General features: G+C 43.3%; 1 protein-coding gene across 1 annotated transcript in view; it reads right to left on the bottom strand.

The window, feature by feature from the left end:
• Nucleotides 1-18295, bottom strand: part of lrrk2 (leucine-rich repeat kinase 2) — a gene marked incomplete at its 5' end in the record, with an annotated part of 86077 nt that overhangs the window by 29272 nt on the left and 38510 nt on the right. The window contains 14 exons of the mRNA XM_083663295.1: nucleotides 3473-3674; nucleotides 3986-4073; nucleotides 4850-4980; nucleotides 5527-5654; nucleotides 6110-6327; nucleotides 6578-6759; nucleotides 7258-7444; nucleotides 8297-8390; nucleotides 8520-8668; nucleotides 10982-11232; nucleotides 13038-13246; nucleotides 14938-15010; nucleotides 15223-15449; nucleotides 17196-17417. Coding sequence (XP_083519421.1) covers nucleotides 3473-3674; nucleotides 3986-4073; nucleotides 4850-4980; nucleotides 5527-5654; nucleotides 6110-6327; nucleotides 6578-6759; nucleotides 7258-7444; nucleotides 8297-8390; nucleotides 8520-8668; nucleotides 10982-11232; nucleotides 13038-13246; nucleotides 14938-15010; nucleotides 15223-15449; nucleotides 17196-17417 — 2361 coding nt within the window. The remainder of the gene's footprint in view (nucleotides 1-3472; nucleotides 3675-3985; nucleotides 4074-4849; nucleotides 4981-5526; nucleotides 5655-6109; nucleotides 6328-6577; nucleotides 6760-7257; nucleotides 7445-8296; nucleotides 8391-8519; nucleotides 8669-10981; nucleotides 11233-13037; nucleotides 13247-14937; nucleotides 15011-15222; nucleotides 15450-17195; nucleotides 17418-18295) is intronic.

The following is an 18295-nucleotide window of genomic DNA, read 5'->3' as shown; positions in this document are numbered from 1 at the left end:
AGAGCTGGGGAGAAGCCTACATCAGCTGCCAGACCAGACCACCTCCTCTGGCCTGGCAGCAACGACGCAGGATTGGGAGCTGAAAGTTGATCTTGGGAAGCAACGGAAGTTCCCAGAAACTGTTGCCATAACAATGCTAAGGCCAGACATAGTGCCGATCTCGGAGACCTCCAAGCAGGTCATCCTCTTGGAACTCACCGTGCCGTGGGAGGACCGCATCGAGGAGACCGCAACGAGAGGAAGAGGGCAAAGCACACCGAGCTGGTGGAGAAATGCAGAAGCAACGAGCAAGGTGTGAGCCCATTGAGGTGGGATGCAGAGGGTTCATAGGCCAGTCCCTCTGCAGGGCCTATAACATGCTGGGTATCACAGGGGTCAGTAGGCGAAGGGCCATCAAGTTGGTCACGGAGGCAGCAGAAGTTGCTTCAAGGTGGCTGTGGATCAGGAGAGGAGAGCCGTGGGTGCGGTAGAGCTACCTGGACACAAGCCGGGGCTTGATCAACCCCGGCTGGGTCGCCTGGGGGAGGGTGTCCGAAACACCCAATGACCCCAGGTAACATCACTGATGATGTGTCCAGGTAATATCACTGATGATGTGTCCAGGTAATATCACTGATGATGTGTCCAGGTAATATCACTGATGATGTGTCCAGGTAATATCACAGGTAATATCACTGATGATGTGTCCAGGTAATATCACAGGTAATATCACTGATGATGTGTCCAGGTAATATCACTGATGATGTGTCCAGGTAATATCACAGGTAATATCACTGATGATGTGTCCAGTAGGGGTGGGGGAAAAAATCGATTCACCTAAGTATCGCGATTTTTAATGTCACGATTTTTTGGATCGATCTTTTATTCCAGAATCGATAATCGCAAATTAAAAAAAAAAAAAAAAAAAAAAAAAATTTTTTTTTGGGTGCTTGCAGTCAGGCCACTCACTGAACAGCAGGCCAGGCGCCGCCTACTGGTTTACTAGTGGTTTTATTACTTTATTAGTTAGTCTGAAGTAATAATTACACTTCAGGGTTAAAGTGGGTGCATCTCATTGTAAAATTGGACTTCAAACGGCCCAAATCTGGCTTCAAACGGCCCAAATTTCACGCGCGTTGGCCCATATCGGCCTGGCCTGCTTGGTATCTAATGCCCGGCCTGAATTATGATCCCAGTCCGCCCCTGTTTTTAACTATATCGCCCAGCCCTACTCATGATATATAATATACAGTCTCTAGTGTATGATTCAACTTTTCCCATGTTCTAATCTAGTGTAAAAAAGCAAACAAACTGAAAAAAGAAAAGAAAAAAATAAACAAAAATCGCAATAAATCGTAATATCGAATCGCAATAATCGTAGAATCGCAATACTTAAGAATCGCAATATAAATCGAATCGGCACCCAAGAATCGTGATAGTATCGAATCGGGAGATAAGTGAATCGCCACAGCCCTAGTGTCCAGGTAATATCACAGGTAATATCACTGATGATGTGTCCAGGTAATATCACTGATCATGTGTCCAGGTAATATCACTGATGATGTGTCCAGGTAACATCACTGATCATGTGTCCAGGTAATATCACTGATGATGTGTCCAGGTAATATCACTGATCATGTGTCCAGGTGCATCACAGGTAATATCACTGATGATGTGTCCAGGTAATATCACTGATGATGTGTCCAGGTAATATCACAGGTAATATCACTGATGATGTGTCCAGGTAATAGCACTGATGATGTGTCCAGGTAATATCACAGGTAATATCACTGATGATGTGTCCAGGTAATATCACAGGTAATATCACTGATGATGTCTCCAGGTAATATCACTGATGATGTGTCCAGGTAATATCACAGGTAATATCACTGATGATGTGTCCAGGTAATATCACAGGTAATATCACTGATGATGTGTCCAGGTAATATCACTGATGATGTGTCCAGGTAATATCACAGGTAATATCACTGATGATGTGTCCAGGTAATATCACTGATGATGTGTCCAGGTAATATCACAGGTAATATCACTGATGATGTGTCCAGGTAATATCACAGGTAATATCACTGATGATGTGTCCAGGTAATATCACAGGTAATATCACTGATGATGTGTCCAGGTAATATCACAGGTAATATCACTGATGATGTGTCCAGGTAATATCACAGGTAATATCACTGATGATGTGTCCAGGTAATATCACTGATGATGTGTCCAGGTAATATCACAGGTAATATCACTGATGATGTGTCCAGGTAATATCACAGGTAATATCACTGATGATGTGTCCAGGTAATATCACAGGTAATATCACTGAATATCACAGGTAATATCACTGATGATGTGTCCAGGTAATATCACAGGTAATATCACTGATGATGTGTCCAGGTAATATCACAGGTAATATCACTGAATATCACAGGTAATATCACTGATGATGTGTCCAGGTAATATCACTGATGATGTGTCCAGGTAATATCACTGATGATGTGTCCAGGTAATATCACTGATGATGTGTCCAGGTGTATCACAGGTAATATCACTGATGATGTGTCCAGGTGTATCACAGGTAATATCACTGATGATGTGTCCAGGTGTATCACAGGTAATATCACTGATGTGTCCAGGTGTATCACAGGTAACATCACTGATGATGTGTCCAGGTGTATCACAGGTAACATCACTGATGATGTGTCCAGGTGCATCACAGGTAATATCACTGATCATGTGTCCAGGTAATATCACTGATGATGATGTGTCCAGGTAATATCACTGATCATGTGTCCAGGTAATATCACTGATGATGTGTCCAGGTAATATCACTGATGATGTGTCCAGGTGTATCACAGGTAATATCACTGATGATGTGTCCAGGTAATATCACTGATGATGTATCCAGGTAATATCACTGATGATGTGTCCAGGTAATATCACTGATCATGTGTCCAGGTAATATCACTGATGATGTGTCCAGGTAATATCACTGATGATGTGTCCAGGTAATATCACTGATGATGTGTCCAGGTAATATCACTGATGATGTGTCCAGGTAATATCACTGATGATGTGTCCAGGTAATATCACTGATGATGTGTCCAGGTAATATCACTGATGATGTGTCCAGGTGCAACACAAGTTGATGTATGTCACAAGCACTCTCCTTCGGTAAACACGACCGCATTGCATTGTGGTATATGGGAGAAAATGTAGGGTACATTCGCTGTTCACTAGAAATTGCAAAGCATTGTGGGTATTTTATACTGGACTATATAGTGAAACAAAGAGAATTTGGACACGAGTAAAAAAACAACAACACACACTACACATTATAGTACACTATTTCTGTACAAGGGAACGGTTTCGAACAGGACTATTGATTTCCTTTAGTACCAAAAAGATTTAAATTCAACAAAGGTAGATAACACTTTAGTACTGGTTATGGCATTTTGAAGTATGTTGAATCCCTACTGACCGGCTTCACTGAGGAAGTGGATGGCGTGCGGCAGCTCAGGTTCCTCCAGCTGCAGCTGGCTCTCCTGGATGAGCTGCAGCAGCTGCTGGTGCCTGAGCACAGGGAACTCCGGTGGAACCCGGCCCCTCTCCTGGAGAACCCTGCGCTCCAGCTCCACATAGCTGTCCGGAACCAGCTGGCCCATCACAGGCTGGCCCTGGATCTGTGGTGGGCAGAGCAGGGGACAAGACCGGAAAGAAGAGGATTTAAATGTAGGCATTGAGCTGATGCTTCGATCCAAAGTGTACAGATACAGCAAATATTGTAAGGTGTATAACACTGCTTTGATCAAAGGCAAAAACATGAGAGCTGACCTAGAAGAATATTCTTTCGATCTGCTGTGAATAACATCAAATACGATTCAACAGAAAAAACAATGCAAAAACAACATGTAAAAACAGACAAACTACAGGACAAAATTGTATTCATAATATATTGACTATTCTATTATTACAGCAGTTTGTGCCAGTTTACCTTGAAGCTGGTGGCCTCCCTGGCGATGGTCTTGCGGAGCCTGGCCACGGCATCCGAGTCCTCGCAGACGGACACCATGTGGTAGTCCCTGATGATGAAGATGATGATGATGATGATGATGATGGTAACAATAATACATTAGATCAGTGGTTCCCAACCTTTTTACACCAAGTACCACCTGAGAAAGTAGTTGGCTCTCCAAGTACCACCATATGACCGACGTTAAAATACGCTCTCCTCTACTACAGCTCTTTTACGATTCCCTCCCGTTTTGATCCACTTTAGCATCCCTCCTCGTCTTTGTTCACCACTTGTGTAACCATGTGGGGCGGGCAGGTAATTGTGCATGCGCAACAGGTATAGTGTCCGTCAGAAACAAATATTTGTTTCTAAATCTCAAGACAACAAAATAACCTCAATTTCAATGATCACAAGTTTATTTTCATTCATAGTATATTATTTTGATAGATAAACATGTTTTACAATTGATTTTAAAGTTGGGTTTATTTCATAATTTAAACATTGGGATTCCAGGGATCAAGTACCACCAGCAGGGGGGGGGCGCAAGTACCACCTACCTTGAGAAACACTGCCAATAATATTAATAATAATTATTATTATTTCACTTTCACATGTTTGAAAACTACTACTAATGACCACCATGGATTTTGCACAAAAAAAAAAAAAAAAACTTTTTCACAGAGCCTTCCAAGTACTACCAGCAGGGGGCGCAAGTACCACCTACGGTACGCGTACCGTAGGTTGGGAACCACTGCATTAGATAATAATAATACATTCGATTGGTTTTGTGTAGTGCTTTTCTCGGTACTCAAAGACACTTTACACACAGAGTAAAATCCGTACATTTTGGCCGGGAAGCCCTGGTGGCTCAAAAGCTCCTCACGGATCTTGGTGAGGCAGGCCTGGAGCTGAGGCTCCTCACTCACGTCAGTGTGGGTTCCCACCAGGATGACTGGGGACAGCGGAGCCACCGCCTGCAGTCCGGGGACACAGGAGGGTTTGAGAGAGATGTAGAAAATACCACTGCAGATTCAAGTGTCCAAGACTTCCCAGAATGTCTTGATCAGATTTGACAGAAAATAGAATTTAGTCTTAAATTCTGCAAGATTAATCTCAACTAATTGGTACATTTTTACAATCACTGTTAGAAAAAGTAGAAGGGCACTTTATAAATTGAAAATATGGGGGAATTTCCAAAAAGATGCATGAATCTTGCAATCCCGCACCGAATTTTAAGCCCTGGGATGAACAATATTTGTTTACATACCTTACCAGACTTAGAACTACTGCTAAAGTTATTAGCTACATGCATCTTAATACATTAGTTAAAAAATAATAATACCGTAAATGTTGTTTTATTTGCTTGTGTACAACACAATCATGCCTATAAAACATGTATTAATATTTGGGCATTCAAGAACTGCTCCAATCCAAACCCACTCTCAGCACAGGTCAGACAGTGTTTTGTTTAGTGTAACCATGGTAACCACTTCAAGCTAATGTTTAGGATTATGACTGACTTTGATGTTGAAGAGCCAGGGTTTGAGGGCGTCCACCTGGCTGGCTCCTTTGCTGAGGTCGTACACCACCAGGTAGAGCGCTCTGGGAGTCAGGAAGTGGGGGTGTGAGCCACTGAACTCTTCCCCCCCTGAGGAGGAAAGAGACTGGGGGTCAAACTGAGCCAGAGCAGCATGGTGGAACAAACATATAGCATTAGAGCACTCTCAGGGATCCAGACCAGATCCAGACCCATATAAATCAACAGCCAAACCAACTGTGACTGTCTGAGCAATTCAAACAAAACTGTTACCTAATATTTCTTATTCAGATCAGCCCAACCTTAAAAAATGATATGTTTCTAGGCAGCTTATGAATTCAATATTAATCGATAGCAAATTTAACTTTCATGAGAACGGCCATTTTATCATATAATTCACATTTAAGAAGCAGCTCTCTCATTCTGGGACAAAATGACAACCCTAAACCTATTACTGTAATTATGTTTGCATAATCTTGCCATACTTATATAAACATGTGCAAAAGTCCTTGTACATTATTGCCGTAAAACTTCAAATAAACTTCAAATAAACTCTCTTGGCCGACCTGAAAAGTCCCACACGTTGAGCACCATGTTCTTCTTGTCCCGTTCGCGGAGGAGCCAGTCACAGACGTGGATGGCAGCTCGCTGCGAGTTCAGCTGGGAGCGTTTCAGCTTCATCAGCTGCTGGATCAGAGAGGTCTTCCCGCTGCCAGCGTTCCCCACCACGATCAGCTTCATCCGGTAATATGGCACTGCCTTCTTCAGCCGCTGCTGCAGGAACCTGGGACAAGGGGAAGATACATGGCATGGAGAGTGAATTTATTTACATTTATCCATCTAAATTATATTTATTTATTTATTTGCCGGGCACTGTTAACCTTTTCGAGGCAGACAGACAAGACAGACAGACAGACAGACAGACAGACAGACAGACAGACAGAACCGAATAGATAACCTCCTTAACAGAGGTAAAAAAAAATAAAAAATAAAAAATGAAAGTGTGTTGTGCACAGGTTTGTGAAGTGCCTGACCTGACGATGTCTTTGGTCTTGCTGCCGATGAGTTTGAGGTCCAGCTGGAGGCGCAGGCCGTCCAGTGGGAGGTCCCACAGTCTGACCAGCTTCCCCATCTCATCAGGGAAGCAACGCAGGCCGCCATTACGGCTCACGTCCAGGGAGGTCAGCTCCTCCAACAGCCCAATCTCAGGAGGGATCTGGCCAGAGGACATAAGGAATTCATTTGCAGTATTCTGTCTTTTTCTCAGAGCCTCCCTTTCTGGCTGACCTCTAGGGGGAGCCCATTAATACGTTTTAACTGAATGCTTGTATGTATTGTGCTTCCACAGAGGGACCCTGCATCTCCTACCAGAGTTCATCAGCACATGTGCGTATGTCGGACTGGAACGACAACATTTAGACAGAATTTTCTTTTTTTCTCATTCCCAAACTATTCAAGACCTGGCAATGATCATGCCAACTCCACACAGAAAGGACCTGGGGCGGACCGGGGTTCGAACCCTGGACCTTCTTGCTGTGAGGCAACAGTGCTAACCACTGAGCCACCGTGCCGTCCTTTATGGAATGAAGCGCATCAAAATCTAACGATACTCGGAAACAAATTCATCCCGTACAAATGACTAGATGACTAGAAGATTTGAAATGTGCCCTTCAGTATCTTTTGTGTCATCAGTGCGCTCTGTGTTATGCTCTACCTCAGTGAGCTTGTTGTCACTCAGGTGGAGTTTTTCCAGCCGGGCCCATTTGTAGATTGGTCCGCTCAGGTCCAGAACACCGATGCAGTTCTGACCGAACATCAGCTCCCGGAGGTTCACGGACGCCCAGAGACCCGGGCCAGGAAGAACCGCAATGGAGTTGGTTCTCATTTCTACTGACCGCAAGCTGGACAGCAAATACAAGGCATTAGATATGTGTGTATACAGTGGACAAGCAACAAGCACTGGAAGGAGAAAGTCGACCATGGCTTTTCACAAATATTTACATGCCCAAGATCAGGTAAGTGCTACATATGAGTTTTAAATGTATTCCAAAGCTGTGAAACACACACGCACACACACGCACACACACACACACACACACACACACACACACACACGATTTGATGTACGTTTGCTGGGAAATAACTGTGCAATATCTGACTCGCATTGAGTATCTGGAAAATATATCTGTGTATAAGCCTTTGTTTATGATCCTGTGTGGCCTATTTACACATATACTGTACACATACATGCGGTACTTTTATAATATACTGTATATACATATTTAAAATACACACTCTACAACACACTTATTGTATATAGTTAATGCAACATTTTTGTAAATGTTTGAATGTACCCTTCCTTGCCTCGTTTGTTTTAACTTGCGCACACCTTTTTCTGTGTGTGAGTACTTTGAGAGCAAATCTTTCAGGATGTGTAAAGAGCACCCCTGCTGGTGACCTAAGAGACCGTTTTTTTTTAAATTAAGTGCAGTAATTAGGTCCCACTAAATGGGCAAAATTGGCTAATTAGTGGCCAAAATGAGTCAACACATGTTCAACACCATGGAGAGCTCCATTCGTTAGATACTGATGGAAGACACCTGAGTGGAGGAGCACAGCTGAGCCGAGTTGGAATCAGCCAGTGAAGTGCACTATGAAAACCCTCTGGGCCAACTCTGTGAGTGAGGCCTGACTAAAAATGGCGAGTCACACATTCAAACATTAGGCAATGACAACGTAACAATGGGACTTACTTTGGGAGATCCAGTATGGCGTCAGGAATGTAAGTGAAACTGTTGTTCGCCAACTTCAGCGTTGTTATCTTGGATGGCAGATGTGACAGGGAATCTAAAGAGGATCATGACATGAAAATCACAACATATGAGGGAGACGCCACGGACAAGTCGCCAAGTCCATCACACAGTTAAAACCTACTACTGCTGATGTTGAGTACAAGCGTCAGTGGATTGTACTCACAGAGCTTGTTCGTGGAGGCGTTGAAGGTCTCCAGCTTGGGGCAGCCGCTCAGGAAGTCTGGGGAGATGTTCTCCAGGCTGTTCTTGCTCACGTCCAGCTGCTTCATCTCCGGCAGACACAGAGGATCGCACAGTTCACTAATACTGTTACTGAACACACAGAGAGACACACCAACAGTCACCAAGACCGTTCTGTCATCAGAAGCAAGGCACCACAATATTTACACATGATCAGATTGGGGTTTTGTTTGCTGATGTGGACACAGTTTCTTCCCAGGTAATTGCTTATTCACCTCTTTAAAATGGTCAAGAAAGCTGTCAGGATCGAGAATGAGATGCTACCACTTTGGGTTTTATCCATTTGTACAAGACACCTGAGATATTATAAATACAGTTTAATATGACCTGGAATTACAGTAGTCACAGAGTTATATTTATAAATATTTATAATTTATAGTTAAAGTATTCACACACACACACTGCACCAGAGGGGCGAGTGGAGGTCAGATGACTTTACCCACACCAAAAACCAACTACATGAAGAAAACGGTCATAATACAGGTCTACAGCATCTTGGAATAGTCTACCAAGCAATATTTGTTCCATCAAAGGGAGGGTTGGTTTTAAACGGAAGCTCAGATCCCATCGACACTCACACACACATTGATGTTTGTCACATCTAATCACTTTGACTTTACTTTATGTGTGTTTTCTAAAGTATAAATAGTTGTGTAGTGATCATATAATATTTGAGCTATAGGCTAGCTAGAGGAGTACTATAGCTGACCATGCTACTGTCTGTCTTGATTTTGTATTGATTTCTATTCAGTCTTCTGTGATTTTCCTTTGTGCTCTTTGCATTTTTACTAATGCTTGTCATTTTACTATTGTTATTTTACTATTGCTCATCATCTATGTGTAATGTGCTTGGACCCCAGGAAAACTAGCAGTCGTCTTGGCGGCAGCTAAAGGGGATCCTTAAAAAAAAAACACATATTGTGATTTATATTTATACTATGCACCCTGAATCCTCATACTCCCCAGAAATCAGGACTTTTAAATCCTAATACATAACAAAAGATCCTGTCATAGCTGGAGAAATTCCAGGCATTCTGTTATGCAGTCAAATCAGATTGACTTCATTTCCTCCTTCCTGCAATGCAGATGTAAAGAGACAGGCTAATTTATGTCGCTGTGATCGCATTAGAGATCAAACTAACTATATATAAGGAGAGCAGGAGAACGTAGAGCAGTGACTCTATGTACACTGAGGTGCTCCAGGCATCTGGTAAGGATGCCACCTGGTCGCCTCCATAGGGAGATGTTCCAGGCACGTCCAGCTGGGAGACCACGAGGCAGACCGAGGGCTAGGTGGAGAGAGCTGACCACGCTGACCTGGGAACGCCTCGGGATCCCCCAGTCAGAGCTGGCTGATGTGGTCAGGGAAAGGGAGGTTTGGGGTTCCCTGCTGGAACCGCTACCTCCATGACCCGATCCTGGCTAAGCGGTTGAAGACGGACGGATGGATGTACACTTATGTTGCATAGACTAACTGCCAGTACAAAATAGACAATTTCTACTCATAATGCCTAGGGGTCGGGGAAAAAATCGATACACCATAGTATCGCGATATTTTGCCTGACGATATTGTGTCGATATTGCAAAAAAAAAAAAGGTTTTTTGCAGGCCATGCCAGGCCACCGGGCTACTAAACTTTAGTTCCAAGGCCAGCAGTAAACAAACGGTAGCATATTTTCATTTTGTTTTAACAGTAACAGTTTTGTCATAACAGTAATTTACAAATTCCCCAGTTACTGAATGGGCTGCACAAGATGTTTTGTGCAAGTGAAGTGAAGTTGCATTGTTCAAAAACTACCTACAGTAAGTACAGTAGTCCACACACACATCCAGTTAAGGTGGACTGTAAGTAGACTGTAACAAACAGTTCAGTTTGTCAGGTGCATGCAACTATGACATGACTTTATGAAAGTTGTTGGTCTGTCTACTTGACAATGTTGCTGCAATAAAATGGTTGAAGTCAGATGCACAGACTGGAAAATTGTTCTTATATAAACCAGATGTTGACAAAGTTTCCCTTTGGGGACATCATTTGCAGTTAAAAAAGTAAGAAATCGCAATATATATATCGAAATATCGCAATATTCAATATATCGCAATATTCAATATATCGCAATATCGGCGATATCGCAATACTATCGTATCGTGACTCAAGTATCGTTTTAGTATCGTATCGTGGGCATCTGGTGATTCCCACCCCTAATAATGCCACACCTAGGAGCTGCCCAGTACAACCATCTGTTTCCTAGATTTGAATGCGGCATGTTGAACGATGGAAAGGTTACTCTTTCATTTCCACCACTGCTATTTTCCCAGTTGATGTGGATTTTGAAACCCAGTGATCTTGTTGCTGTAGAAAAGAACTCCCGTTTCCCAGCAGCTTACCCTTCCAGACACAGCTCCTCTAGCCGCTCCATGGCCCGGCCCAGCTGATGGGGGAAGGTGGTGATTTTGTTGAAAGACAGGTTGAGTTGCCGTAGCGACGGGCAGGTGACGGTGGGGTCGAGGGTCAGCAGGGGGCCTACGGAGTTGCGAGACACATTGAGCATGCTCAGTGAGGGCAGAGCCAGCAGCTCCGCCGGCAGCAGCTGGAGCTGGTTCCCCTGGAGGTCCAGTCGGGTCAGACTCTTCAAGCTCTGGTCAGATTTAGGAAACACATCACATCGTTTTAGTGAACATCGTGCTGCAGGATATAAACCGCTAAGGCTGGGAACACACAGGATATGCACGACAGCTGTCTTGTGAACGTGACACGTAATTAATAAAGTCTATGTTTCAAGAAATAGACGCGGCTCATTGAAAGTGCTTGAATTCATATATTTCGTGCAAGAATAGAAATTGGAAGTTCTTTTGATTTTGATTTTTTACTGAATGTTATTGAATAGGCTACATTCCATAGAAGGAGAAGTTTTCACATTCAAGCCTCTCTCTCTTTTTAAATGGCTTAAGTTCAAAAACGTTCAAAGCCTTGATTTCTTTTCTTTTCTTTTCTCTCAAATGGACACAATCTCAAGGATTTCTAGCACTCGTGGGAACCTGCAGTGACTGCAGCATGCTACAGTGAAGATTTCAGCTATAAAAAGGGTGTAAATGCAAGACCCCACAGTGGCACTGTTAGGGGTAATACCTGAAGGCCTAGACGGGAGGGCCAAAACATATCTTTTAAATATACTACTAACTACAGCCTTAAAGTGTATTACTATACGACGGTTGAAACCAGATCCTCCCACAAATAATATATGGATTCAAAAAGTGTGAGATATTTACCAGATGGAGCAAATCACTTACACACTAAGGCTTCAGAAACCAATTTTTGTTAAAAGATGGGGGCCTGTTATGACTCTATTAATGCAATGAGGTTTACTACCCAATGCTATACGCCCCCCTAGTCTAATTTCCATTCTCTCACACATTTCTGATAGATATCACGTACATACATACATACTGGTTCCCCCGATGTACATACTCTCTCTCTCTCTCTCTCTCTCTCTCTCTCTCTCTCTCTCTCTCTCTCTCTCTCTCTCTCTCTCTCTCTCTCTCTCTCTCTCTCTCTCTCTCTCTCTCTCTCTCTCTCTCTCTCTCTCTCTCTCTCTCTCTCTCTCTCTCTGAAGCGCTGCTGGACTTATGTTGGAGTGGAGGTTTATTATTTTTTATTTGTTTGTTTTCAGTTTTGATGGTCATTATTATTGTATTATTACAAGCTATGAGTGTATATACAATGATAATGTGTTCCAATAAGCACACTGCTGGAAAAGGAAAAGGAAAAAGCAAACAACTGTAATCGAAGGAATACAATGTATTGTTGTTGATGTAAACCAAATAAAAATTAAGTAAAAAAAGAAAAAAAGGTGTAAATTACATATTTTCTTTTTTTTCAATATTTTCTTTTTCAATTTTCAGAACAAAAGTGAAACAAACTCAGATACACACACAAAAAAACAAAAAACACATACCGACATTACAACACAGTGCTACCAGACGTGTAAGGTGCTTAGGCTTGCTTGCTTGTAAAAAAAAAAAATAATAATAAATGAAGGAGTCCATTAAAGTAGCTGGACGAGTCACTCATTTCTAACCTCGTCAAAGTAGGCCAGGAACGGGTCCCAAATAGTCGAGAACTTCCGAAGTGAGTTCGACCTCATGTACCCGAGTCTCTCCATGCGCACAACCGAAACGTAAATGACATATTTTCAAGTCAACTTGGCATCTCAGGGCTTGTGGAGACTTGGATTACGGCAGGTGCGCAGTGTAGAGGCTTTGTTTTTTACGTTTGAAAGTTGGTCATCATCCATTTCAATTGTTGAGGAGAATTCTGCAACAGTGTTTTGCTGTGAAAATCCAGGAATGTTTTGTGGACTAAAAAGCCTCACCTGTCCTTCCTCCAGCATGGGGGGGGGGGGGGGGGGTGAGTATATAATGACTGAATTTTCAATTTTTTTACCTGACAGAGTGCAGAGGGGAACTCCAGCAGACTGTTGTGGCTCAGGTCCAGGCGAGAGAGAGGCTCCAGCTGCTGCTGGACGGAGTGGTCCGTCAGGCAGCTCAGAGAGTCCAGCTCGTTCCCCGACAGGTCCAGCAGGCGGATCCTCTCCCTCTCTCTGGGCATGAAGGTGGAGTTCTCCCCGGACACCGGGCCTGGGGAGTAGAGACCTGAGGAGACAGAGCAATCACCACTGGTCAACCCAAAGGCTGTTCTGTGTATTGGAGGGAATGATGATCTTTGCATCGTTGTCATTTTTATTTGCCAACATATTGAGATTTTTTTTTTTAATACTTTTATTTTTACATCATTTTTGCAAAGATATGTAACAGACATGTAACAGGAGGTCAGGAGAGGTCACAGTATACACAGCACATCACTTTGTACAATACGTTTTGACAAAAAGAAAAAAGTAAATGTAAAACGGGGTACTGGCAAGAGTCATTTCACTTAACAGGCTTGTCCAACGTCTGGCCCAGGGGCCGGCAAGACGTCCCTGGCAACCTTTGTCTTAGAACAGTCCACAGACAGGCTCCAGGCAGAAACAGTGAAGAGGCTGATAATCCACATCGTCCGTTCTGTCCCCCACTCAAGAGGGCCCAGACATCTCCGCTCTATGAGTTAGGAAAACTGTCCATTTGTACCAGAGTGATTCTCCTTTTTCTTTTTGTAACCTCAGACTAAAAGTTAGTTGCTCCATTCTGTGCAGTTGTTCTACAATGTTTATAAACATATCCACCGGGGGGCGGTGCTTCTGAAGCCAGCATTTCGTGATGGCCTTCTTGCTAGCTGCCAGAAATATCTTCAGGAGATATAGATCATTTCTTTCGGTATCAACATATTGAGATTTTTGTGTTGTTTTGCGGGGGCCTGTACAGATGTTGGGTGGGTTAGGGTCAACACTGGGCAGCTCTGCTGTGCTGCCACCAGTGTTGGTGGTAAATCATTACAAAAGTAACATATTACATGTAATATATTACTTTTAGCAGTAACTCAGTAATATCACTTATTTACTTATAGGATTTCAGTAATATTATACCAGTTACTTTGTCAAGTAACTCAAGTTACAAATTGAGTTACATTTGATTAAATCAAAGCACATACGGTATTTAAAAAAAGATACAATCATTTCCTAATCAAACTGTGTTTTTATGCAAATAACCACTATAGATGACAATAACAAAGGAAAAGAATAATACTTAGAATTTTTGATTGTTTACACTGACTTCATGGCGGTTGAAATTATTTTTTGGGATGGTTCCAGGGCAGCGATGTCATTCTGCTGCTGCTGTTGTTTTGGTAAAAGTAATGCAAAAGTAGTGTAATAAGTAACGAGTTACTTTACACAGAACGTAATATTGTAAAGTAACTTATTACTTTCAAATGAAAGTAACTAGTAATATGTAGTATATTACATTTTGAAAGTAACTTGCCCAACACTGGCTGCCACACATCTCCAGGGGAAGGAGGAACGGGGGAAAACACAGTGGCCCGATCGGGCCGGGGGTAACACGGGGGCGCGAACCTGCGACCCTCGTGTTGGTAGGCAGGGAATCTACCGCTACTCTACCCGGACGCCCCCAGAGATGTCACAACTTTGATGAAGTCTCGACTAATCGTTCAGCCCTAGTTTGTTCCCAACATCTCCCTACCTTTTTTTGGTTTGTTTGTCTGTATGTTTAATTTTGCTTTGCACTTTGCCTTTTTTGACGATGTCTTTATAGTTGGAAAAAAAAATGGAGCGGCATGATGAGTAAGGTGTGCTGTAAACATGGACTGACCACTGAAACTCTCAAGACAAACTACACATGTGGACAAAAGCAGAGAAAGGCTGCTCTGTAAAGTTGAACTGAAGTGATACCTTTTTGGTTTGGGCCAGTCCTTCCATATCTCCTCTGTCCAGGCTCAGGAGGTTCATTCTCTGTTTGGCCACGCTGGGAAATAGAAAAACACAGATAACAAAGAGAATGACTGACAGCGAGGTAACAAGCTAAGTTTCACTCTGTTCTTTTATAGACAAGAAGCCCAATGGAAACACTGTGCATAGTTGCCATTGAAAAGTGTCTTAATGAACAATTTGTTCAATCAAGAAAATAACACAAGACATGAAATAAGACCCTACATCCTAAGCAGGAAACACTTTTACCTCTGCGCTGGGGTGTCTCCGGCTGCCCTTCCTTTTGAAGGACCCGGCTCTCAGCTCCTCTGTTGAGTTGGTATGTATGTACTCTGTATGGGACTTTGAGTTGGTATGTATGTACTCTGTATGGGACTTTGAGTTGGTATGTATGTACTCTGTATGGGACTTTGAGTTGGTATGTATGTGCTCTGTATGGGACTTTGGAGACAGAGCCGACGACAGTGAATCACTTCCTACCAGAGGAAAGGGAAACAATGTCAGGACATGACACTCAATCCTGACAAACTGCATCAGAACAATGTCAGGACATGACACTCAATCCTGACAAACTGCATCAGAACAATGTCAGGACATGACACTCAATCCTGACAAACTGCATCAGAACAATGTCAGGACATGACACTCAATCCTGACAAACTGCATCAGAACATGACACTCAATCCTGACAAACTGCATCAGAACATGACACTCAATCTTGACAAACTGCATCAGAACAGAGGATTCCATCACAAGAGGGTCTCTAGATTCCTTCTCGGTTTTATTGTGTTCATATAAATTATGTTTCACTTCTATGTCCAGGCAGGGACTAGGGATGTCAACCGTCAACCGACCGTTTAAACGTTCAATACTCAATCAATACTATCAGTTAAAATGACCCCCCCCCCCCCCCAATTAATTAAAGTATTGTAAGAGAGGGAGGGGGAGAGAGACTGAGGAGAGAGAGAGAGAGAGAGGAGGAGAGGGAAGGAGAGAGAGGAGAGGGAGAGAGAGGGGGCAGAGAGACTGAGGAGAGAGAGAGAGAGGAGGAGAGGGAAGGAGAGGAGAGGGAGAGAGAGGGGGAGAGAGACTGAGGAGAGAGAGAGAGAGGAGGAGAGGGAAGGAGAGGAGAGGGAGAGAGAGGGGGCAGAGACTGAGGGAGAGAGAGAGAGGAGGAGAGGGAAGGAGAGGAGAGGGAGAGAGAGGGGGCAGAGACTGAGGGAGAGAGAGAGAGGAGGAGAGGGAAGGAGAGGAGAGGGAGAGAGAGGGGGCAGAGACTGAGGGAGAGAGAGAGAGGAGAGGGAAGGAGAGGAGAGGGAGAGAGAGGGGGCAGAGACTGAGGGAGAGAGAGAGAGGAGGAGAGAGACTGAGGAGAGAGAGAGAGAGAGGAGGAGAGGGAAGGAGAGAGAGGAGAGGGAGAGAGAGGGGGCAGAGACTGAGGGAGAGAGAGGGAGGAGGAGAGGGAAGGAGAGAGAGGAGAGGGAGAGAGAGGGAAGGAGAGAAAGAGGGGACAGAGACTGAGGGAGAGAGAGAGGGGGACATTGTGCACGCGCCAATAGGGCATGCAAGGCCACACAGCAGCCGAGCTGCGGGCAAGGCCGAGCAGCGGCCGAGGTGCGAATGCGAGCTACAGGACAGGCGAGGCCGCGCAGCGGGAGAGCCTAGGAATCGAGTGCGCGTAGATTCCTAGATGTCTAGTAGATTCCTAGATGTCTAGTACTGTATATATATATACTCAATTCCTAGGCTCGCCCACCCTGCAGAGCTGCCCATTGAAACAAACAAACATTGCCCACATTGCCAATTGTGTGTGTGTATATATATATATATATATATATATATATATATATATATATATATATTTATATATATATATATATATTTATTTATATATTTATTTCTTTTTTTTGGGGGGGTGCGCGGCTGTCTACATGTTCTCTCAGGGGAGGCGCACTCTACCCCCCTTTGAAAACCCCTGTATTAGGCTATAAATAGTGCATTTTAATCTTGTCAGGTAACGGTTAATGATCGCTTAATAAGCGGTTAATGGTTGGTTAATGATCGCTTAATAAGTGCTTAATAAGTGTTGGTTGTCGGTCAGGGGGGGAAATCATTTTGGTCCTCCCTGGCAGGGACCACCTGGCAGGGACCACAGATGTTAAATCTGCCATATTGACATTCAAACACTGATGAAATCACTGAATGAATCTCAGAGACGTTACCGTCACTCTCCAGGTCATCGTTGTAAAACAGGCTGTCCTCCGTGGAGACGAAGCTGAAGCTGGAGTCGTCGCTCTCGTCCGACATGTAGCCGGAGGTCAGACAGGGGTCGGCCAGAGACCTGGAGGTCACACAGGGGTCACCTGTGTGACACCTGGGAGGACCGCTGACGCTCTTGGGCCTCTGGAGAGACTGTATGTACCGGCCCAAACTCGCCCCTTTACCTTTGGAGATGGAGAACACGGTACGTAGAGCTTTTTATTGATTGATCGAGAGAACGGGTTTTAGATGAGATGAACATGCACAGAAACTGAGAGCAAAGGGTTTCAAAAGAGATTTATAAAGCCAACTGTCATCAAACATTCATAGCTTACTAGGGATGTTCATTTTGAAAAATTTCCATAATCGAAAATCGGGGAAAATTTACGATCAATTATCGATTATCGATCATATTAATAATAATATTTTTTTAATATATATATATATTTTTTTTAACAAAATGAAAATACCAAAGACAACGTGTTCTCCTCAATGAACTCTTTATTTCAATGTGTCTCCTCTCCAACACTCTGCTGTCTCCGGCGCATGCCGGTGTGAATTCCCCATGTTTAAAACAGTTTTGTTGGCACAAAGGCCCGTGCCCAGCCAGAAAACTAGAGACTATATGAAGCTCCACCTCACGTTAGTCGGCTGTGCAATGGAGTGGGGCGAGGAGGAATGAATTCCACCCAAACCTAGTCTGCAAAAAAAAAATAATAATAATAATAATAACAAAATCGATAAGAATTCCACATGATGATTCCATTCCTTAACGATCAATTATCGATTTTCGATAACTGATTAACATCCCTATAGCATACTCATATTCATGTAATACCAGAGAGAACCATGGTATCTTTCAAGTAAAGTCATCAAAGTGGAGTTTCTTCTGGATAAGTGATTGTGATCAGTGACACAGATGCTACTGTACTGTGTATGAAGAGAAACTACTGTCAAATCAAGCTAGTTCCACAATTTAGTGGCAGACACACATGAAGTTCCAGAGCTGAACTCATGATTCTTATGGTCTGAATCAGCTCAATTACAATTTGTGAGCAGAACA

The sequence above is a fragment of the Poromitra crassiceps genome, assembly GCF_964638095.1.
Source record: "Poromitra crassiceps genome assembly, chromosome: 30".
Classification (NCBI taxonomy): Eukaryota; Metazoa; Chordata; class Actinopteri; order Beryciformes; family Melamphaidae; genus Poromitra; species Poromitra crassiceps.
This window is presented reverse-complemented; position numbering and strand designations above follow the sequence as displayed.